General features: G+C 41.8%; 1 protein-coding gene across 2 annotated transcripts in view; it reads left to right on the forward strand.

The window, feature by feature from the left end:
* The window catches only part of gosr1 (golgi SNAP receptor complex member 1), a 28,629-nt gene extending 10,772 nt beyond the window's left edge, over positions 1–17,857 (forward strand). For both annotated transcript variants that reach the window (XM_071541872.1, XM_071541873.1), the window contains exons 7-9: positions 11,459–11,488; positions 15,003–15,085; positions 15,840–17,857. In XM_071541872.1, the coding sequence (XP_071397973.1) occupies positions 11,459–11,488; positions 15,003–15,085; positions 15,840–15,964 (238 nt within the window). In that variant the 3' untranslated portion in view covers positions 15,965–17,857. The remainder of the gene's footprint in view (positions 1–11,458; positions 11,489–15,002; positions 15,086–15,839) is intronic.
* Positions 17,858–21,357: the final 3,500 nt, after the last annotated feature.

Here is a 21,357-nt window from a genome sequence, read left to right on the forward strand (position 1 = left end):
GCTAGACCTATATATTACCCTCCAATTATCAGGATGGTAATAAATCTTAAAGGTTAAACCTTTTATCTCTGCTACATAACTGTGCATTTCAATTGTGTAAGGTCGGCCATATTCAACGAATCGTTGACACAATAGGTCAAACCATGATCCCCACACAGTCTCATTAGTGTCCTACTATCATTTGGCAGACTCTCAACCACAACTGAACAGCATGAGATACTGAAATTCTTGGAATCAGTATTTGTGTACCTGCGCACTGCTGTGAGTGTGTGTGAGAGGTGTGAGAGGCACCCTGTGTGTGAAGTAAAATAGGTTTTTCAGCAGGGCACATTGCATACACACACACACACACACACACACACACACTGCACAAATAAACCACCGAGCAGCATTCATCATGGCCAATGTTGTGCGGCCTTGAGGAGCTCATCTGAGCCGATAAATTGGGCATAACCGAGCACTATAAAGCAGTCTGATTGGTCCTCTCTCTGCAGCTAACCATTTGTTTCCTGTTACAGCGTCTCAAAGGAATAAGGCCTCAATTATCTCACATAAAATATCTACCCAGCCCTCCATTCACTTGAAAAATGGCTTTACCTGCTCTGAGCCTCTGACACAAAATGGCCAACACTTTGCTCTCAGTGTGTAAACTGAAAAGTGTTAATCAAAGTGTAGCTTACATAGGTTTGGAGCACAGCTTAACTTTTGATAATGTCACAATTGGCATTCAAATCAAATGTATTAGCCAAGTACTGCACTGTAGGCCTATACATACTGTACATAAATGCATATAACAGGAATTTGATGTGTCAGCTGTTGCAGGTGTTGCAGACACATGTAGGGCTGCAGCTTGCCCTTGTCCCAAGCCTATGTGGCCCCAAACCAGACATTTTGTAATGAGATCCATGATAATAATATGCTCCTTTATTGATCCCCATGGGGAAAAATCTCTTTTCACTTGCTATAGGCCATTATTGTAAAACATTATTGCATGTAGCAGGTTGAATTTTTGTTTGCCACAGGAAGAAACATCCTCTGCCGAGGCTTTATAGTAATAGAGGTGATGTTCTCACCCCAGTTGAGGAATTAGCCCAGGAGGGCTGTAGACACCCATCTACTATATCCTTCTCCACCATGTGGCAAGTGGCATTGGTAGTACTTCACACACTGTTTACACTGAATGCACTGTTGGGAAAGACCCAAGTGAATGGATTTTATTTATTCAGGTGCTGATGCAGATAGAGAATCACGTCTCTCTTTCTCTAACTGAAAGAGAGTGGCCCTGAAAAGACCTGTCCATGCAGAGTACACACACACACATTCACACACACACACACACACACACACACACACACACACACACACACACGTATCTGTGAGTGAAGAGAGGAAGAATGTTTCCTGGAGTACATGCTTTGCAAGAGACCCTCTGCATCAAAGATAACAGCCTCTCTCTGCTTATTATTTAGTCCAAACAGGCTCCGAAGAACCGGACTGAATGCTGATGGGGAAATTATCTCAGAAATGTGAGCTGAGAACAGGAGTGGCAAGGGACACATTGCCCTGTAATGCAGACTTGCTGCAGCCATCTACATTCACAGTAGTCGATCTCCTGCGCCAATTCTGTGCAATTGAACAGGATATCAATAATGAAATTATCTTATTAAACCACAGCCCATCTTATAGGGCTTCCCCAGACCAATGACAAAGATTGGGTGGGAGAGTGGAGGTTGGAGATGAGGATCGGGTTACACTTGATTTGCTGTATTAGAGCCAGGGAACAGGAAAGAGGTCCTGAAGAGAACAGGGCTAAAATGTGTTACTGGCCAGGGTAATGATCTAAAGAGGTTTACAAAATCTCACTAAAGGTCGAGCACACACTCAGCAAAGACGACAAATTGGAGTTAAAAATGCTTTGTCTTTGTCATACTACTTGACACACTTACAGTTTTAAGTACAGTACATGTGAATTATGAATTATGAACCAGACACTAAAATTAAACATAGCTAAGTAGCTAGCTAGTTGGCATGGCCATGAGTGCCAGTTGAAGGGAGACATGGCGACGTTGTAGCCTGTGATGCCTGCTCTCAGGCAAGATGTACAGTGGGTGTATTCCATTCAATGCATCCATTATACAGATAGTTCACTCTAGACTGTTGATACTTACTGTTTGTAATGGGATGCCAGGCCAGAGAGATGGATGGCTCAAAACATCAGGGATCAAACAGTGTACTTTCAAGTATCGGGGGTGTTTGGCCAATCTTGAAACACTCCTCTGGTGTGGGAAAACATACTATGGTGGGAATCCTGTGTGAAATCAGCATGTGATGGTCAACCTTGTGTTTACCCCTGGGAACTCCCAGTAGTGATGTCTGCACTGATGTTTTGTCCTCTCGTCCGCTCTCCTTGAATTTCTTTGTGGAAGGGAAACCTGGAGGAGAGAGAGATGGTCTATTGGTATTCTCCATGGAGCCCAGCTGTCTCATCAGCTATTACTGCGGCCTTGATGCCAGGGATGCTCTCTCTCTCGCTCTCTCTCGCTCTCTCTCGCTCTCTCTTTTCTATCTTTTATCTAGCATGCTTCATCCTTAACCCTCTGCTCTGTCCCCTCCCACACACCATCCTCCCCATTTCTCCTTAGCAGCTTATCTCTCTCTTTCAGCCCCTTTCTTCCATCTCTCATGTTTTCCATCCCACCATCTTTCTCGTGTTGTCTCTTGATCTTGTCTTTCTTTCTTTCTCAGTCTTCTAGTTCTCCTTCTCTCTTTCTCTTTCTCTTTCTCTATCGCTCCGTATCTGTTTTTCCATCTTTCTCTGCCGTAAAGGTCAGAGTGTTCATGAATAAACTAGAGGAAGGGAGGAGCAGGTCCATTAACGAGTTCATAGTGGAACAGCTCTAATGGTTGTGGTCACTCTGATTAGGACTTCCTGTCAAACGGAGGCTGGTTTTTATTTTTATTTTTTTCTGACATCGACACACTTTCTCTTTTGCTTCCTTTGTTAGATTTCACTTTTCTTTCTCCCACCCTTCTCTCTTGCTCTGCCTCATCTTACTCTTTTTCACCTCACTCTCCCTTTCCCTTCTTCCTTTGTCCATGTGGTTGCTCTCTGTCACTCAATCTCTCATCCTTTCTGATTCTTGTTCTCTCCCTCTCTAAATCCCACCATTCTCTCTTATCCTTCCTTTCGTCTCTTCATTCCTCTTCATCCCCCTAACCCTTTTACTCCAAAACTAGCTCATCTTCCATCTTACAAGGGATATTTTCCATACACTCAACCACACATTTCTGGCTTCAGGCTGAAACCTTGGGTTTGGTTGCAATATCTCATGCACAGCAGAAGACAAGGTGGGAAATTAACTTTTTGATTCACTAGCTGCTGTCTCCGGTAGATTCCTAAATTCTACCAGCCACTCACATTTTTTACCAGCCACTTCTTTAAGTCAATGTTAAAGGCTAAATATCATACATGGTTTGATAGACAGTTGGAAAACATGCCAGTCGCACATGCTGCCTCGCTTGTCATGTTGCCACTTCTCATTGGAAAATCGCTTTTTTTCCCCCTTGCAGCCAATGTCTGTGCATGCTGCAGCGCATCACCTCTCTTTATCTGTGTCTGCTGGCCTCTTATCTCCAACAGTGTGTTGCCTTACTCTGCTTCCAGTTTGACAGTCTTATCTAGCCTTGGTGTAGACAAGCTAAACTGACATAGTGGGTGGTGAGGCTTCCCTATTAATTGTTTTCCTTCGTAACAAGATTTCATATCAAAACTATTTTGTTTTGAAGTACGGTGCCCGGAAGTGGTCATGGATGTAACGGATGTAAACCCAGGGCAAGATTTATGTTCACCTTTTTTTGACTGCCTACCTGAGGGCCATTTAGCTCTGCTTCTGTTATCTGTAGGGTTTCAGTCTAAACAGACATATGGCTCATTGCTTTATGTCTATGTCTTTCTCGCTCTCTCTCTTGCTCTAGCTCTCTCTCGCTCTCTTTCTCGTTCTCTCTTTCTCTCTCAACCCACTGCACTCTGTGGGTCTGGCCTGCTGCCCACCTTGAGCAGTTTGCTTGGAGCTGCTGTTTCCCTGATATGCTAATGTAATCAGTGGGAGTGGAGGAGCTGTGGGGAAGCAGGGTAAGGGAGGGCTCATCCCGTCTCTGGCTGGCTCTCCAAAGAAGCATAGAGCACCCAGACGTCCATTCCTCTCCTCTGTGGTTCAGAAAGTCCCAGTCAGAGGTTTACCCAACAAAGCGTTGCACAGTCTCTTGGGCATTTAGGGTCAGTTGATGATTTCTTTGTTTTTCTCCTGATTGGTTGTTAGATCGGCCTTCTGACAAAGAAGGCATTGCTGGACTTAAGTGCCAGTGACACAGCTTTTGTTCAGTGCATTAACCACGTTCACTGACTATCTAATGCATAACAGTGCACTATGATCTGCATAAGTGTTTGGCTTTTCTCTGCAAAGATATAATGGAGATTAAAATTGTGTACCATTCATGGCTACTTTGTGGTTGCTCCTTCCCTCTTTGTGCACTGTAGCGAGCTGGCTAGAGAATGCCTCAGGATCTAAAAAGCTGAAGGTTGACTGGGAAATACTCACTTTGCATGATGTTCCTTGCTACAGTATGTTATATTGCCATTGCATGCTCAACTACCTGCAGTGTCAGGCAGGCTGAATACAATACTGTTAATAGTGTTTTGTTAGCCAAAATAAATTTGGACCTCAAGATCTACAAGGTCCCTTTCATTTAAATCGGCTTCTGCAGAAAAGGCTTCGAAAAAACCTTTCAGCCAATAGCTCGACCAATTCTCATTTTTCTCTTCGCTAATGGACTATCCAGTTTAAAACTTTGATCTATAGCTGTTGATTTCACCGCAACTCCCCTCTCCATCGGTCTTGCCTCACACTATTGTAGCGAAGCAAAGGACACAGAGTAGAATGCTAACTGATTGATAAGTTTGTGTATGTGTCTGCAGTTGTTTGCAAGCATGGATTTTTTGTGATCAATTGTTTTTTTTTTCAAGTGTCAAAATGACCTCTATGACCTATTCCTACAGTTACTTCCACGACAACATAAAAACCATGCCTCTGTGAACCATTAAAAAATAAACCTAGATAGTAGATACTGTCTTCCACAAGCTGCTGGCCCTGACTTTCCAGCATTTTAAAAAGAACAAATACTGTTATACCGTAATCTTGTGAAATATGATTGCCATATTGATATTCAGAGCCTTGTAGTTGTGCATCAGACAGACCTGTCTCCATACTTTGTTTTAGCACTGTGCCTGTACAGCATGAAGGAGTTTTGCTGCTATTTAATGTCATCCAATCTAAGAGAGCCTCCTGGGTGAGAGAAAAAAATTGAGACTTGTTATTCTACGCTCCACACTGCTCTCCTGTGTTTGTAACAGTGTGTGCGAGACAGAAACTTGACAGTTTTTAGTTGTCAGTGATGTGTAAAGGGTGTAAGCTGAACTTGGGAGTACAATTACACTTGGGGAGTCACGTATTACCCCTGTTCGACACTTCAGTTCGACTCAACACATTGCGCTGATAGGTGACAAGGGCAATTAAGCAAAACCCTCAATGAGCCTTGTTATATTAAATAAATCACAGATAATGTGATTGTAATGTAATCTGCTTTATGCACAGAGAGTCAGCAGTTGTTTTGTTTGTACATATTGAGTTCCATTTTCAGTTTGGTTAAAGGTAAGTTTCTGATTAACTTGCTTTTGTATCCCTTTAGTACAATTTGTATCCTTTGATTTTTGCAGTTGAAGTGCAGCAATATGCAGTTGTTTTATTTTGTGTGTTCTAAAGGTGAAAAGTCCTGACTCAGGTTTATACTTTGTGTAAAATTACACCATTTAATGCTACTAACGGATACAGTATATGTATTTACCTTTTGATTTAACTTTGCAAGATCTTGCAAATATAAATTCATCATGGTGTGGTCAATAGGCCATGGCATGACAATTAGAAGTCCAGCGATAGTGGATTTCTTTCCCATCCCATCCTCAGCTTTTCTGTGCGTAAGTCCGGTAATGTCCAAACCTGACCAAACTTTGAGTGGCACATGCATTATGGTGCGCCACTGCACCACACTGCAGTCATAATTTTTTACCACTGGTTGTAGATAGTTTTCCCATTGAAAGGACAAACGGTCGTGTGTGTGTGTGTGTGTGTGTGTGTGTGTGTGTGTGTGTGTGTGTGTGTGTGTGTGTGTGTGTGTGTGTGTGTGTGTGTGTGTGTGTGTGTGTGTGTGTGTGTGTGTGTGTGTGTGTGTGTGTGTGTGTGTGTGTGTGTGTGTGTGTGTGTGTGTGTGTGTGTGTGTGTGTGTGTGTGTGTGTGGCAGAACGAGAAAGCCTGTGGTGGGAGGATCCATCACACAGGGAAAGGGAATTAGCTGGGAGATAATGAGCAATTTAATGACTGCAGCAGAACATTGAGCTGGGGAAAGGGAAGAAACGCATTCCAACGCATTGTTGTAGCCTCAGAAGGACACACGTGAAGACAAATCAAAAACCTTAAAGGTCTTCCCCCTCACCACGACAACTGTGGCCTGATAGAGTGCGCAATGCATAAATCCTTTGCCCCGTCTCATCTGCGCATATAAAAATTCCATGAATCAGGCCTCGCCTCCGCTCGCAGCGCCTCCCCTCCCCTTTCCTCTGCAGCTCATGATTTATAGGGCGAGCACCGGCGGCAGACAGACGACGGCTAAAGGTTCACTTTTCTCTTCCAGTCGTCCCGTCTATCTACCACAATGGTTCTTCTTCCGTCCTCCAACAGCTATGTCAGGTGGCTGTCAGGCGCTCCTTCCCCTGACCACATCCTTGTTATCTTTTATCCCAGCTCAGACATGCAGCCTCTGTTGGGATACCAGTGGGCCCTCTGTGCCGCCCCAGCAACTAGCCATGTCACCATATCATTAAGGCTGTCCAAACCTGTCATGAGGGGTCGGCTAGTTAGATGGTACAGGAGCATAAGGAACTGACCGTGACTGATTTGTCAGATGGTTAAAATTACATAGATATACTCGATTCATATAATAGTGGAGCATCTATTTGCAATATCCTGCCACATATCTAACTATTCCTATGAAGGCATCAGTGTTGCTCTTAAGAAATGTTCCATTCCACAGACATCAGCATTTGACTGTTAGCTTTCTTTGGCCATTTTAATCCTTCATACCGCTCAAGAAATATACTAAACGATATCCTTTTTCCAGGGGAAAGGACTCTCCTACTTTATGTCTATGGGACAATCACAAAAGTGAAAAAGCACATACTAACCAAGTGGTGAGGTTGAACCTATTAGGTATAGATTGGGGATCACGCTGATTAACCTCATCCACTTTGATTGGTTGAGGTCAATTCCATTTGGCACACTATCAAAGAGAATCCAAGGAATCTAGCATTAAAGCCCATTACCAGGACAAATCTCAACACGTATACATCAATAGGTAAGCCAGGAAATGGTTCACCCTCTGAGAAATCAATGGGTCAATACTCGACCACACCGGTGACCTGGACAAGATCAACACCCAGCAATCTAATTTTATTAGATTAGAACCCTTTAATTGCATTATTGTGCTTATTCACGATGCACTTCGATTTAAAAACAGCCACAGCAATAATTTGCCTTTTTCAAATTAATATCTACAAGAGATTAATGATCAATGCAGTTTTTGGACAGCATCATTTTACATCCTTGACTTAAAAAAAATAAAATAAAATGAAACTTGTTTTTTGTGTGATACTATAATTTTTTGATTCCACCAGAAACAAAGCTTCAGCTGTTGGGAGTAAAATGGATTCTGCAAACCTCTTTGCTAGTTCCTCTCATTTCTGTAACAGTCAACTTACTCTCCTTGGAGATTAGTAACTCCTCCTTAAATTCATAATTTTTGATGAGCCAAATCTTTCTTTCTCCTTGGAGGACTGCCCGACATCTGTTGGATGAAGGAACTGCTAGCTCAGCACACAGACTTTGATACTTGCCAGCAATATACACACTTGTATGCAGAGCCTCATGGCATGTTCCCCCAGCTGTAAAAAATTGGAAGGGCAGACAGGGGTCGGCCCATTAGACACAAGGAGACCTTGCCACTCATCCATCTCTCTCTGTGAGTGTACCAGGTGACAAAAGATGGCAACGCCTGCTTTCCCTGCTGTTCCTGGGACAACAATCATCATTTGGGGTCTGTGTTTGTGCATAGGTATATGCATCCCTGTGACTGTTGACAGGCTATGGTATGATGTGGGTACACAACATGATAACAGTTTGTGTATCACATCACCAAAATGTAATTTTGGTTTCAGTGAAGGGATAGTTTTAGCTTTTGTTCACCTACTGCATGATTTTTTAAAAATCCAGCAAAAGTGGGCAAGAGTAGGTAAGAGTGGGCGGCACATGGTCATAGGTGAGGGAGAGGGAGGGGGCGGTAGCATGTATGACGTTTCAAAATCTCTGCACCACTGAAACGTCATCATTCAAATATATTAATTTCAACCACTAGTTGGTGGTACTAAACCGGGATTTTGACACAAAATCCAGAAAACAAATGAATGCCACAATTAATGCCACAACAATTACTGTGATTAATATTTATTTGTTTGGAAGGGATTGTTACTTGAATTATGAAATATAATCCCAACAATTTTGTTTGTTTGTTTCACTTAAACATGAAACACTATCCAAACTGATTCCAATTAGGGAATACCCTGCTGAGAGCATTGTTTTTTATGAGCAACTTGAGGCACCAAACTGGCGTTGGAACACAAAGGGTGTGTGTGTGTGTGTGTGTGTGTTTGTGTGTTTGTGTGTATGTGTGTATGTGTGTACAGGTGCGTGCCCATTGTCTCTGTGGGACAAAACTAAGCAAGCCTTGACTCTCCCTTTGACGTTTCAGTGCAGTTATCTGGCCCCTAGGGGTTCTCAGGTGGCCTCCTCTTGGGTCTTCTTAGCCCAGGCTCCTTCTCCTTGTAGTAATCATCCACATGTAAGCAGACCAAACAAGCGATGTATCCCTGCTCAAGCTGTGACAAAACCTCAAGCTGAGGACAACATCTCTTGAGTTTACCACCCTCCATCAACACACAAGGCCCTTTCACAAATCACTCGCTTAGTTTGCTACAGATATGCCCCTTTAATATCAGAGAGTGTCAGGCATGGTTTCACTAGTCAAAGTTTTAGTTTAGATCATTTTGAGTGACTGGAGTCAGATGTAGCTAATTATGAAAACGTTACTTCTTTCTCCACAGATCTGCTGTCTTACCATCACATGCCAATGGTCATGGTATTAGGAACATCATATCCATTTCTTAAATTGTTTACCGAAAGATTTTCTGGTTTTAATATTATTCAAGCTTGAAATGGCTCCAGTAGATTTACACAGCTTCCAAGCATTTAGCTTTGAAGCGTTGTCGTCAGTTTATGTGGGTGGGCTACCTGTCACTGCACACTGCTATTTTCTACGTAGCCTGTTAGTATCATAACTTTTCACCACTCTCCATCTAGTCAAAAGAGGGACCTGCACAGTCTCAATATGGCAGCTAATCATCAATGAGTTTCTCCTATAATTAACAATTGGAGGCTGAAAGAGCAGAAAAAGCCCTGTCAGCACATTCTTCAGGCCATTTATAACTGTTAGCCATGCAATCTCCTTGCTAATCTTGATTGGATTAATGTCTTCATCAACTGTGCTTGAATCTGAAGATGAATGAAGGGAGAGCCTTACAGTATCTGCTGAGACAAGCTCTGAATAGACTGCTCATTGTCAGAAGTGAGTGGAGGAATGGCTTGAATACCTAGAAAATAGTTTCTCTCTTCCTCTTTGTGTAGCCTATGCTGTGTCAGGGGAACACTCACATGTGTACTTTCTCACAGAGACCATTACACTTCATCCCTTGAACTGGTTTCTTTTACATGAATCTTTTATCCTTTAATCCTGCTAGACTTACCATGCATACTGTATGTTAACGTCAGTAAAGGTGTCAGAGAGACGGGGAGGAAAAATGGTCTCAGAAGCCCAGTGTACCACCGATGAAATAAAACTGTAGTTCTCTTGTCGATCTGCAGCCTTTTTATAAGTGAGAGAGAAGATTGATGGATGTGCCGCAGTGTATGCCCATCATTCTGTCAGGTTTTCATCTCAGAGGGAACCCCTCTTGACATTTTCATTGATGTGATTCTTACTCAATACAGCATGTGTCAAAGTGAAAATATTATTTCCTATAGAGCTCTGATGATGACATTTTTCTATACTTAGGAAATGGTATGGAAGCACTGTTTCTTTGCACTGAGAGCTTTGTAGAGAAATGCATAATTTAGCCGGTCTTCAGGACCCAGAGTACTGCTGGTTTTCTATCCTACTAGGTAGTTAATTGGATTCACTTTGCATCCCGGGTGTATAATAGTCAATGATTAGATGGCTAGAATAAAATCCAGTAGGGTTCTGGGTCTTGAGAACCGGGATTGAAAACCACTGATTTAGCTAACATCTTTTTTTCCATGGCATTTCTCCATGCCACCAGTGGAGAAATTTAATCTGGATCCCAGACTTGTACAGCTTGTGCAAGTCAGAATATTCCCAGACTGCCCAGCATGTTGACAGGACATGACATGTAATGAATGTTTAATGAGACCTTTTTGCTTGAGTGGCATTCAAAAATGTTCATGCTCAGGTTTTTGAGAACTTGACAGTAGCTGCCAGTTACTGTATAATATCTTAGCAATGCCATTGAGATTGAAACCATGTATAAATTGCATGCAAGTCCTTTCAAACTGTTTTACTTATTGCTACTACAGGTTAGGGGAGAAAATGTTATGTCTTGGATGCAGTTTTGTGAGAAATGGTGTCAGTCCTCATTGGCTTGCATAAGTGATACTAAAAAGCTCAAAGGAGGCTCTTGTAACTTGTAAAAATGCTGTTTCTGAAAAAAAAAAAAAAAAAAAAAATACCTGTGTGATGGCTTTTGGGATGTTGTGAAAGGAATCTTTATCAAAAATCCTGAACCATCCCAAGTCATTTGGCACCTGGTACCTGGTGTTTTGACAATTCAGGATTTTTTTTTTTTATTAACATGAGCACAGGACTATGTAGCACGCACATAGACAAAATATAACACACATTGATGTCAGTGGGAATATTCAATGATGCTATATTGGGTTCTGCCAAATTGGTTGGCTAGCCACTGCAGGGCAGATGGGTATGGAGAGAAGAAAAGAAAATCCAGTCCAGTGCCACCAAGTGACCTGATCAGAATTCTGGGGTAGTTACAGTAGCTGGGCATTGATCGCTGTCTGTCTATCTATCTGTCTATCTGTCTAACCCGAGTCTTAGAGAGAGATGTGAAGGATGTCAAGTCAGTCATTCACCGTCACGTTTTCACCACACTGCCTCACGTCAATAACTAACCAGGTCTCCTCCTCTCTCTCCTCCCCCTTGTCTATAGTTCTGACCGACTGATGGATGACACAATAAGGTAAGGACTGCTTATTCTCTTCCACAGATGGAAAAGCATATTTGTTTGCATGTGTGACAGGCTGACAGGCCTCCCTCTTCTTCACTCCATTACCTTCTAACCACATGTATGTGCCCTTCATGCCTCTAGCTCTAATGCACCAGATGGTCTTATTAGTTATGAACATTTCCAAACTTGTAGACATGGCCAAGATAATTTAATGTACAGTATATGTTACACATATGTAAGATACTATTTTTTGCTAATGTAAAAATGCCTTATCCTCCATCCCTTCCTAGACTGGCTGTGGTTACTTTGGTATTCCAACTGTAGCAGTCAGTCACAATCCTTGTAGTCTTGTTCAACACATAATTTGTTGTCACTATTGCAAAATCATGGCATGGTAATTGCAATTAACTCATTTCTTCAACCACTGAAACACCAGCTGGCTGGTAGAAGGGGGAGAGCAGGCTGTTGCAGCTGTTCTGTGCTAAATTCTCATGGGACCATCCAAGACAAGACGTACTGTAGCAACAGTTTCGAGAAATAAATACAGAGGTAAAGCAACTTATTTAGCAAACTGTAAATGTCTGCTGTGTGCCACCACTTACAGAACAAATTTGCTTACAGAAGAAAATTTATTACAGCAGTGTGTGGCAGTCGCTTTACTTGTCAGGTTGTTTTTGTTAAATAACAAGTGGTCTTTTATTTTGTAACCATGACTGTTCCCCAATTATACCTCACCTGTGTTAAATCTGCAGTCAAAATAGAGAAAAAGCAACCAGAGCAATAGTGATGGTAATAAGACGCCAGATTGGTGATGTTACCTTTTTTCCATGGCTTGTGGAAATGACCTTTTGGCAGCATGACACCACTGGAAGCATTAGCCACAGTAAAATGCACCATTATTCCATATAATACATACATACATATCAAGCTATGCTCTCATTGTGTCTTGAGGACTCCTGATTTAGAATCTGTAAGCAGTTCCCATTTGAGCATTTCAACTATGGTGGTCTGGAAGGCAATACACATCCATCCCCCCCTCCCTCCCTCCCTCCCTTCCTCACCAATCCTTACCCTTGGGTCTTCTCCCACCCATTCCTCTCCCTGTCTCCAGTCCCTCCCTCTGGTAAGGTATGGTACCCAAGGGACCAGCTAGAACAGAGGTCTGATTGGTTGATTGTGTTGGTGACATGGTGGACTGTACTCTCTGTCTCCCTTATGTTTCTTTGATTTTCCTCAACTGTTTTCTCAGCTTTTGCCCTCATTCCTTTTCAAACCTATCTTCATCTCTGCTGTGTCAGTGAAGTTAGCTAGCCACTATGAGGACTTCAGTCTCCCCCTGCTAAAGCCCAGCCACTAAGACAGACCAAATGAGGCTTCACACCTGATTGTTTTTCTATCTCCTGTCCCTCCAGAGATGAATAAAACAGTGGTTTATTCTTGCACATTATTATTGAACACACACTTAGTGTGTGAAAGGAACCCATATCCTTTAGCTCTGATTCCCATGAGCAGTTTAACATCGAGCTACAGGCTGGTCTAGGATGTTGGAGTCAGCGTTGTGTTTCTTTCTGACTGTGGAGAACATGATCCACAGCAGAGCGCTCCTGGCCCGGGCTGCGGACTGTCTCCTCAGCAGCTATCACCCGCAGGAGATGCCATGACACCCACTCACACACACTGCAGTCCTCTTCTGACAAAACACATTCTCCTACAACTTCACTCACTCAAGTTCACAGGTTGACACACACACACACACACACACACACATTCTCACTCAGTAACTGATTGGCTGACTGGTTTCTAGGCTTGTTGCCAGCCAAGTAGGTAAACAACCACGGTGATCCTTTTATCTTGTTTTCCCCCACCTGTGCTTTCCTATGGGGCCCAGTCACCCTGCGCCTGGAGGAGCCTCTCCCCCGGGGCCATGGCTTGCTGCTTGTCACCTGGCTAAGACCTTAGTGTTACATAATACTATTTGCAGCCAAAACAAACAAACCAATAAAAAAACAAAACAAACTATTTGTTGACCATATTTACACTGTAGATATGTCATTTTGTTTACTTTTCTAGTTGGCCTGAGCTACAGAAATTAGAATAGTCTGCTCAGATGATATGTGGATGTGGCCGGCCCCCTGAATCCCTCATTTTGCCACAAAAAAGACTTCTATATGTATGATGCCTAAGAGTCTTATTAGAAAGAATGTTGTCTTTAAGTAATTTTGTCTTGTATGTGCAAGTAGAAACAGATTTATTATCCCTGTTACCAATTATGGCAATGCCTGAATAGAAAATAATTTGCGGACACTTCTACGGTTCAGTCCAGCAGATGGGATAGTTGTAAGGATAGGTGGCGGGAGGTGATTTCTTCTACCACTCAAATGCAGTGACTCCACTGTAGAAGTGAAGGGCTGAGAAGCGGGCTCAGTAGTTGCTATTGATTAGCTTGTGTAACAGATGCCACTGAAGGCTGGTGTTGAGGCTGAAAGTTTTCCTGCCAACTGCCCAGCTGCACTTTCCTGCCCTCAAAGATGCTGAGGCCCAAGTTTGAGGGCGAGAGAGGTACAATATCACAGCAACTCTATACCCTCCTTCTGCAACACCAAGTAACTCGCACACACTCATAGACACACTTTCTTACACACAAAGTTGAAGGAGAATGTTCAAAGGTGACCGACTGTTTCACCCAAGAATGAATCCCTCGGTGGCAGTTGGCAGTGACACTTTCAATACCCTCTTTACATTCCCATAGTTCCTCATAGCTTTGCAGAAAAAATGAGCATCACAAATCTGCAAAGTGCGTTTCAGAATCTGCACCTTCAAAATAATATGTTCTGCGATGTTCAGTGCACATGAGGAAAAAGGCAAAATTTATTAGCTGTATTTATCAAATGGGTCACACATTAAACACTCTATCAGTTTTTGTTATTTCACCAGTCTAAATGTTTTCTTGAATACTTTTTTCTTGCATGGCACAGGGCAGAGCAATTAATCACCACAGAAACATGGGATTCATGTGGCTGTATGTGACAGTTGAGCACTCATGAGGCACTGGAGTGAGAAGCAGCTAGTAACAATGGTCAAATACTATGTAGTTTGGCAGCAAATGTGTAATTATGCGTAGAAACTCTCTTTTCCTATTTCGCACTTGTCCCACCCCCAAAAAGTTACCTATTTTTCATGTTCATAGTGGATGCCCATTTTCCCAAAATATCTCTGGTGGGAATGAATCGCTTATTATTTATATGTTGCTTCACCTTAAGCACTTTTCTAGGAGGAGGGTTGTGTGTTCTTGTGTTGAGCTTGTGCAAGTAGAGAGTAGCAGCTGATAGCATCTCCATCATACAAATCCTTCTTTCCACAACTGAACTATTTGCTTTTCCCCCACATCACATCACATTCATCCCCATGCTGTGAAACGTGTACAGTCAAAAGCACTTTACAATCCTAATAAGTGGAACCAGATATGTTCTGTTTGTATTTGATGTGTTGTATTTTAATTCATTTCTGTCTCTGTGTCTCTCTGTAGTATTGCCATGGCAACCAAGGAGAACATGACCTCCCAAAGGGGCATGCTGAAGTCCATACAGAGCAGGGTCAACACACTGGCCAGTATCCTTTTATTCTGTGTGTGTGTGTGTAGGCAGACATGCACGTGCATGTGTGTGGGTGCACAAACACAAATGAGAGAAAACATGCAATTGATTCTTGAAGGAAAGCTGATTGATTCATGGAATGAAATCTCTGCTTGTCCTTCAGAAAGCAACACATTTTGTTCCTTGATGCAAAGTGGGTCTTTATTATTACAAGACTAGTTGTGCCCAGTGCTAGCTGGGTTTGTCCCATGACTTGTTGAGTGATGAGCAGAGCTGGAGTCCAAATTACCCAAGAAGTTCCAAATCAAAGGCTACAACAGCTGGATTGAGGAATTGGGGAACATCCATTATGTTGATGAGCAGGTCATATCTTCTATCTATCGCCTGGCTTCTGCAACATGCTGGCAGAGCCAAAAAAGGAAGGACTATGGAAAGTAATCAAAGCAATTGTCTGATAAGATTGGTGGTTGTAGATCATTAAAGAAAGACAATATATCATGGTTCTCTTCTCCCATTTCTGTAAAGATAGCCCGGTGAAGGTCCTGGTACCGAAACGTTTTCAATAAAGTTGCTCTAATTGAGTTCAGTAGACGGTGTGGGAGCGTTTTCTTTCACCTTGTACTCAGGAGTGCAAAAGCTCTATTATTTGTTGGTTGTAGATCAAAAAAAGTTTAAGTACAGATGTTATGTTTACTTGAGTTCTGCTTGAGGGCTTGAATCCAATGTATCTTGAAACTTCTTCGATCTTCCTTAACTCCTTCCTCTCCTAGACCGTTTCCCAGCTATCAACAACCTCATCCAGCGAATCAACCTGCGGAAGAGGCGGGACTCGCTCATCCTGGGCGGAGTCATCGGCATCTGCACCATTCTCCTGCTGCTCTATGCTTTCCACTGATAAACTGGCCTGGTGACCAAAAGCTTTTTAAAGGGGCAGGATTGTTCTGCTCCTTGTAGCATGGGAACCCCCAGGAGATGGAGCTCAGTGATTGGAGGATTCTGGAGGCTGCTCAGCAGAAGGACATTTGATTGGTCCAATTCTAGGACAGGACCAACGTCAGCCAACACAAACTACTGGATTTGTATTTAGCGGTGGGACAGATGGTGGCTGGTGGTTGTGTGCTGTTCTGCCAATAAGGGAATGAAGACCAAAAGTACTAATAGGACTAGATTTTAAAGAATTATATTGATAAACTGGCTTGGAGAAAGACTTTGTGCCGAGGACGGTCTGAAGAGACTAGGACTCGGATGCAGTATGTTGTCGTTTTCTGAGGTGGAAAGATTTTTAGTTGAATGGTCCTTTTTGAAGTGATGAAGTGGGGTGGATGGTTCATCATGGGCTGTAAAATGTGCATTAATAAATTATTCATATTCATTATGTACAAAAGTGTGTGACACTACTAGATACTCAACACTTAAAACGTTTTATTTTTCAAAATATATGAATTGAACTCTTGAAATGTCTATTGGGCCTTGTAATTTCAGACGGACAACGATGAATCATATGATGAAGATATGGTAACCTCAAGACTTGTTGCATTGCATGGAGGAGTAATGCACAATAGCAGGGCAACTTTTTTCATTGTTGCCTTTATTTGATAGTTGACAGTAGAGACAGACAGGAAAAAATTGGGACAGACCAACTGATCTACCAAGACTCCCCAGCAGCGTTCTTTAATTACTTAAGAATGGTGAAGCCACTCTCAGCTAGTTTGCATTTATACCCTCATTTCTAATAACTTATTTCCTCTGTCATCTTTAACAACAGTTAGACAAGTGGATTGCACAATATGAAGTCATTTTTTTATCAAAAGTGATACTACTTTGATCTTGCAAGAGCTGTAAAGTAGAGCAATGTGTAGTTACCGATAAAGATGTTGCCTAGTAAAGGTAAAGTCATTCTACAATATACGAGTTACTCCAGGAGCTCCATGCATTTTACCTTTTAGAAGAGAAGTGACATGTGGTCTGTTGTAAACCGTTTTCATCCAAGACAGGAGTGATCCAGACAAGGCTAGAGAGTCACCAGATTAAAGCCATAGTTTCTTGATCGCGTTGTACGACTGAGAAAAGCGAGGCAGCTCTGTGAGAAACATCAATGTGTTTTTGTCTCACAGCTTGAGGCTGTTACACGACTGGAATCAAATTCTTAAAATAAAATGGCCTCACTTCAATGGACTGAAGGGGATAAATTTGGTTCGTTGTCCTCATTCCCTCTGTTTTGATGCCTCGCTCAAAAAGAAAGACTGGAAGTATGGGAAAGTTGGCAGAGAAGCAGTTACTTGTAAAATGCCTTTTAAGATGATCTGGTGTTTTTTAAGGAATTATCAGGAATTTGTGATTTTGCAACACTTGAACCCTAGTGAAAATTAATTTGTCTTCATCTTACTTTTGTCATGTTCATCATCTGAACTTTCCTGGAACCCCTCTAATATTTTGCAGTGTTGTGTTCCAATGGATCTTGAGTGCTTCATTTTTTTTTTTTGGAATATGATTTATGAACCCTAAGTTGTTGATAGAGGAAAGAGGCTGACTGAAGATGATGGACTGAAGAAGAGGGGAGCTGCCCAAATGATCCTCCCACTCCTCTACTACTAAAATGTGTGCGTGTGCATTAAACAATATCACTATTAATCCTTTCTTTGTTCTGAGAAATGAGGCTAGATTAAACCTTTGCTCTTATTGCTGTACTTCAAAAGAAGTACAGTTGTTTTATGTTGGAGAATTGTGTCTGTTTAGCCTTTTCTCCCTTGTACAGCAGTCAGACTACACACTGCCATCCTTCCTCTAATACCTCAATTCCTTTTGGAGGGAAACCGTGTGCTGTAGTCTAAGTGTGGCCCAGATATGGGTGTGTAGAACTCCAGAACCTCCTTGCTCCCACACAGTCAGTAGACACAACTACAGAGGTGCTGATGTGTTGAGCTCCTGAATATTTCAGACACGCTTGTCGAGGCTGAAGACCACCGGAGCAGAACTAAGCACCGGATACTCGCACTAAGATGGGTCGCGCTACAGTAACTTCTGCCAAGCACAAAGTCTGTTTTTACAGCGACTGATGCACAATGCAATGCAAGACACAAACACCTACTACACTGAATGGGACAACATATCTGTCAGGAAAGGAAATCCCTGTTTAAAGCAGTGTTTTTTTTTTAAATCTTATCAAGAATACATCAATCCTCCGAGCGCTTCTATCACTTCCCTCTGCTGATGGTTATTGATGAGGAAAAGGGTTTTTTGAGTTTAAAGTCCCAGCTAAGAATGAGTTCAGCTTTTATCAATATAATTGCCAACTTTTTTGGTGATTAATTTTCAAGAGTTGGAAAGGAAAGGACAGCCTAGGTTGTATCTGCAACCTAGAAAATGCTTTTACCTTCTTTTCTGGAGGAAAGGGTGCAGTTTTTCTTTCTGTGTTAAATGAATCATCTCAACTTGATGAAGCAATTGCTGATGATGATAAAGAACAGATTCTTTTCCTCACCTTATTCTCTCTGTGGGATAAAGACATAATGAAATTTCAGGTCAGGAATACACTGTGAAAGGACTGTTGTTCTGTGTGATGGCACATGCCTGTATCCCTGTGTGTGTCAGCGTTGTGCTGCGGTCAGGATTGGCATCAGGCCACTGCTATAGTCAGGTGTGGGGCAGCTTCTGATGGAAGGGCAAAATCTGCCAGATCGTCCTTTTCCTGGGCCATGTATTATTCAGAATTGTGGCTGCCAAGAGCATGAAAAATGGAGGTGTGTGTGCTTGTGTGCTTCATGGTACAAGCGTGTATCGGGACCTGCTTTATGTATGTGTGAGATAAGTCAAAGAAACTGTGCTTGCTAAGCGCTAATTTTCTCCCTCATTCCCTGCCCATGACTATACTGCACCTTTGATGAAATGTGCTGTAGTTTTTGCACCAGTTGATAAAGTGCACAGATGAGCAGGTAGTCTGTTGTTGACGCCCTAAACTCATCTCAGGCAAATACAAGCTGTCAGCATGACATATCAGCAAAAGGCAAAACGTGGACCATGCATGGTAACATTTATTCCAGACATGCAAAAATGTACACATCAGAGATGGAAAACTGGCACATACATATTTTGGAAAAGAAAATTATACAGTAAAATTTAGGAATGAACTGAAAGTTTGAACTGTTTTACTGACAGCGCAGTGCTTAGGCTAGTCCTTTTGCTCCAGACCACCAGTTTCAGAGATGGAAAAGTGTGATCTTCAACACTCCAGCAGTACTGTATGTCTTGTAAAAACAGATTAGCTCTGTAAGCACAATTAAGCTGGGCTTTGGTGGTCAGTACAAATGACATACAGTATATGTTGTCATTTCAGTAACAATGAAATGTAATATTTTCTTTAGTTTGGTAGTAAACATTGTGGAAAATCTTTGGATTTCGCTGCTTTCAGATGTTTGGATAAAGATTTAACAATATGACCTTTATGTACAATTGTGATTTGCGTTGCCTTAGAATGGAATTGATAAAAAGCCATTTTGCACAAAACATTGTGCTATATTGTGGTAGTATTTGACAGATTGCATTTGTTCTTCAGCCTTACATTGATGATCTTCATTTTAGAACTTGCCAGAGCTTCTGATCTCTCAGGAAAAGGCTGCATAGTTTGTATCCAACAACCTCATTTTCGAAGTCTGATAAATGTCATCTGTCATCAGGTGTTAATTAGCTGCTGTTTCTCCCTGTTTCACTATTAACCTATGAGCCCTTAACAAAACAACCATTGGCACCCAATGAAATACTATCACTCAAGTTTGTTTTGGTTTTTTTTCACTTTAAGGGGACATAATATGAATAGATGTCTAAATTATTCCTGATTTCAACTGCATAAATCTAAAAGAAACATGTATGCCTAAATTAAAGCTGTGGATTGAAAATAATGCTTACAATGACTTAACATATATTTGTAGCATAAGCCTGTAGTGTGTCAATAGAACAGTCCTGTGGAGCCACATGGGACATAATACAGTGACTTTTCTCTGACAATGTGACAAATACAATCTATCATTCTTGCAATGTAAAGAAAGATGATTTAAATGCTGCCAATTACTCAGTCAAACTCAAAAGTGATATTCCTTTGTACATGAGGATTATTGCAGCAATATTACAAAAAAATAAATGACCTGGTCGGCCTGTTTGGCCCATAGCATGCCTACATATTGCATATATATTTTCCCATATAAATACATGTCATACCAATACAAGGGGCGGAAAGGACATTCAGTGAAACAATGACATATAACAGTCTTAGTATTATAATGTAAGGATGTTAAGGATTAGAAAGGGTGGCAAGAGTTGAGATGGAAAAGGGAGTGTGGAGTGTGAGATGGAGGGTGGCAGGGATGGAAAGAGGGAGAGACAGAAGTAAAGGAGTGGCAGCCACAAAGTCTGGCTGTGTGGATGAGAGGAGTTAAAGTGAATGGAAAGAATTTAAAGATGGAGGGAGGGTGGGCATGCTCATTGTTATAGTCGGGCCCCTCCCAAAACAAGGCAAGGCTCCAGAGGTGAAGGGAGGTACAACAGGGTTTGATCAAAGTCCACACGCATTCGACAGTGTCTGGACTCCCACAGAATATACACAAATCACTCTTCCATGTGCTCGCCATTAGCCTCTCTGACTCCTCAATAAGAAAACTAATGATAGTCAAACCAAATGGAAAACTTTGGTTATCTACATTCAGGCATGCACTTGGTCTCAATTTTTTTTTTTTTTGTCCAAAAGAATTATATAAAATAAATAACACAAATTAAAAAAAAATTGTTTCCCTGCCCCCTTCACAAACCCTTGGAATTTCCACTGATAATCCAAGTGCTGACAAAGCAGCCATCATGACAGTCTTAACAAACCCAGCACCACTCATCATACAAACAGTTTATAAAATGTACATCTATATATCCATATATCCATATTTCAAATATATCTGTAGCTGTATATGCTTTGAATGCAAGTGTTTCAACAGGGAATATATGTGGGTTATATGCAGCTGTTCGAAGTTTGAAGTCCAAACCCAGAGTCCGTTTTGAAAGTTGCCCCGTTCCTGACATAGAAAAAGTCATTCTTTTTCTTTTTCTCCTCTTCACTCTCTCTTCATAGATCATCCTCTTCATTTTAAGAAGTCTGTTATTCCAAAGAGAGACACATGTGAGTCCTCCTAACCCCCCACCCCCCCACCCCACCCCCGTTTTTCCCTGAACAATTTTACATCAGGTTTTTCTTTATTTATGTCAAGCAAATGTTACTGGATTTAACTGCATGCATCTCTGGATCTTTTT

This window comes from Centroberyx affinis, unplaced genomic scaffold (genome assembly GCF_046629955.1).
Source record: "Centroberyx affinis isolate AG114_WGS23_722 - 3 ecotype Tasmania unplaced genomic scaffold, CSIRO-AGI_Caff_v1 ptg003960l_1, whole genome shotgun sequence".
In the NCBI taxonomy this organism is placed as follows: domain Eukaryota; kingdom Metazoa; phylum Chordata; class Actinopteri; order Beryciformes; family Berycidae; genus Centroberyx; species Centroberyx affinis.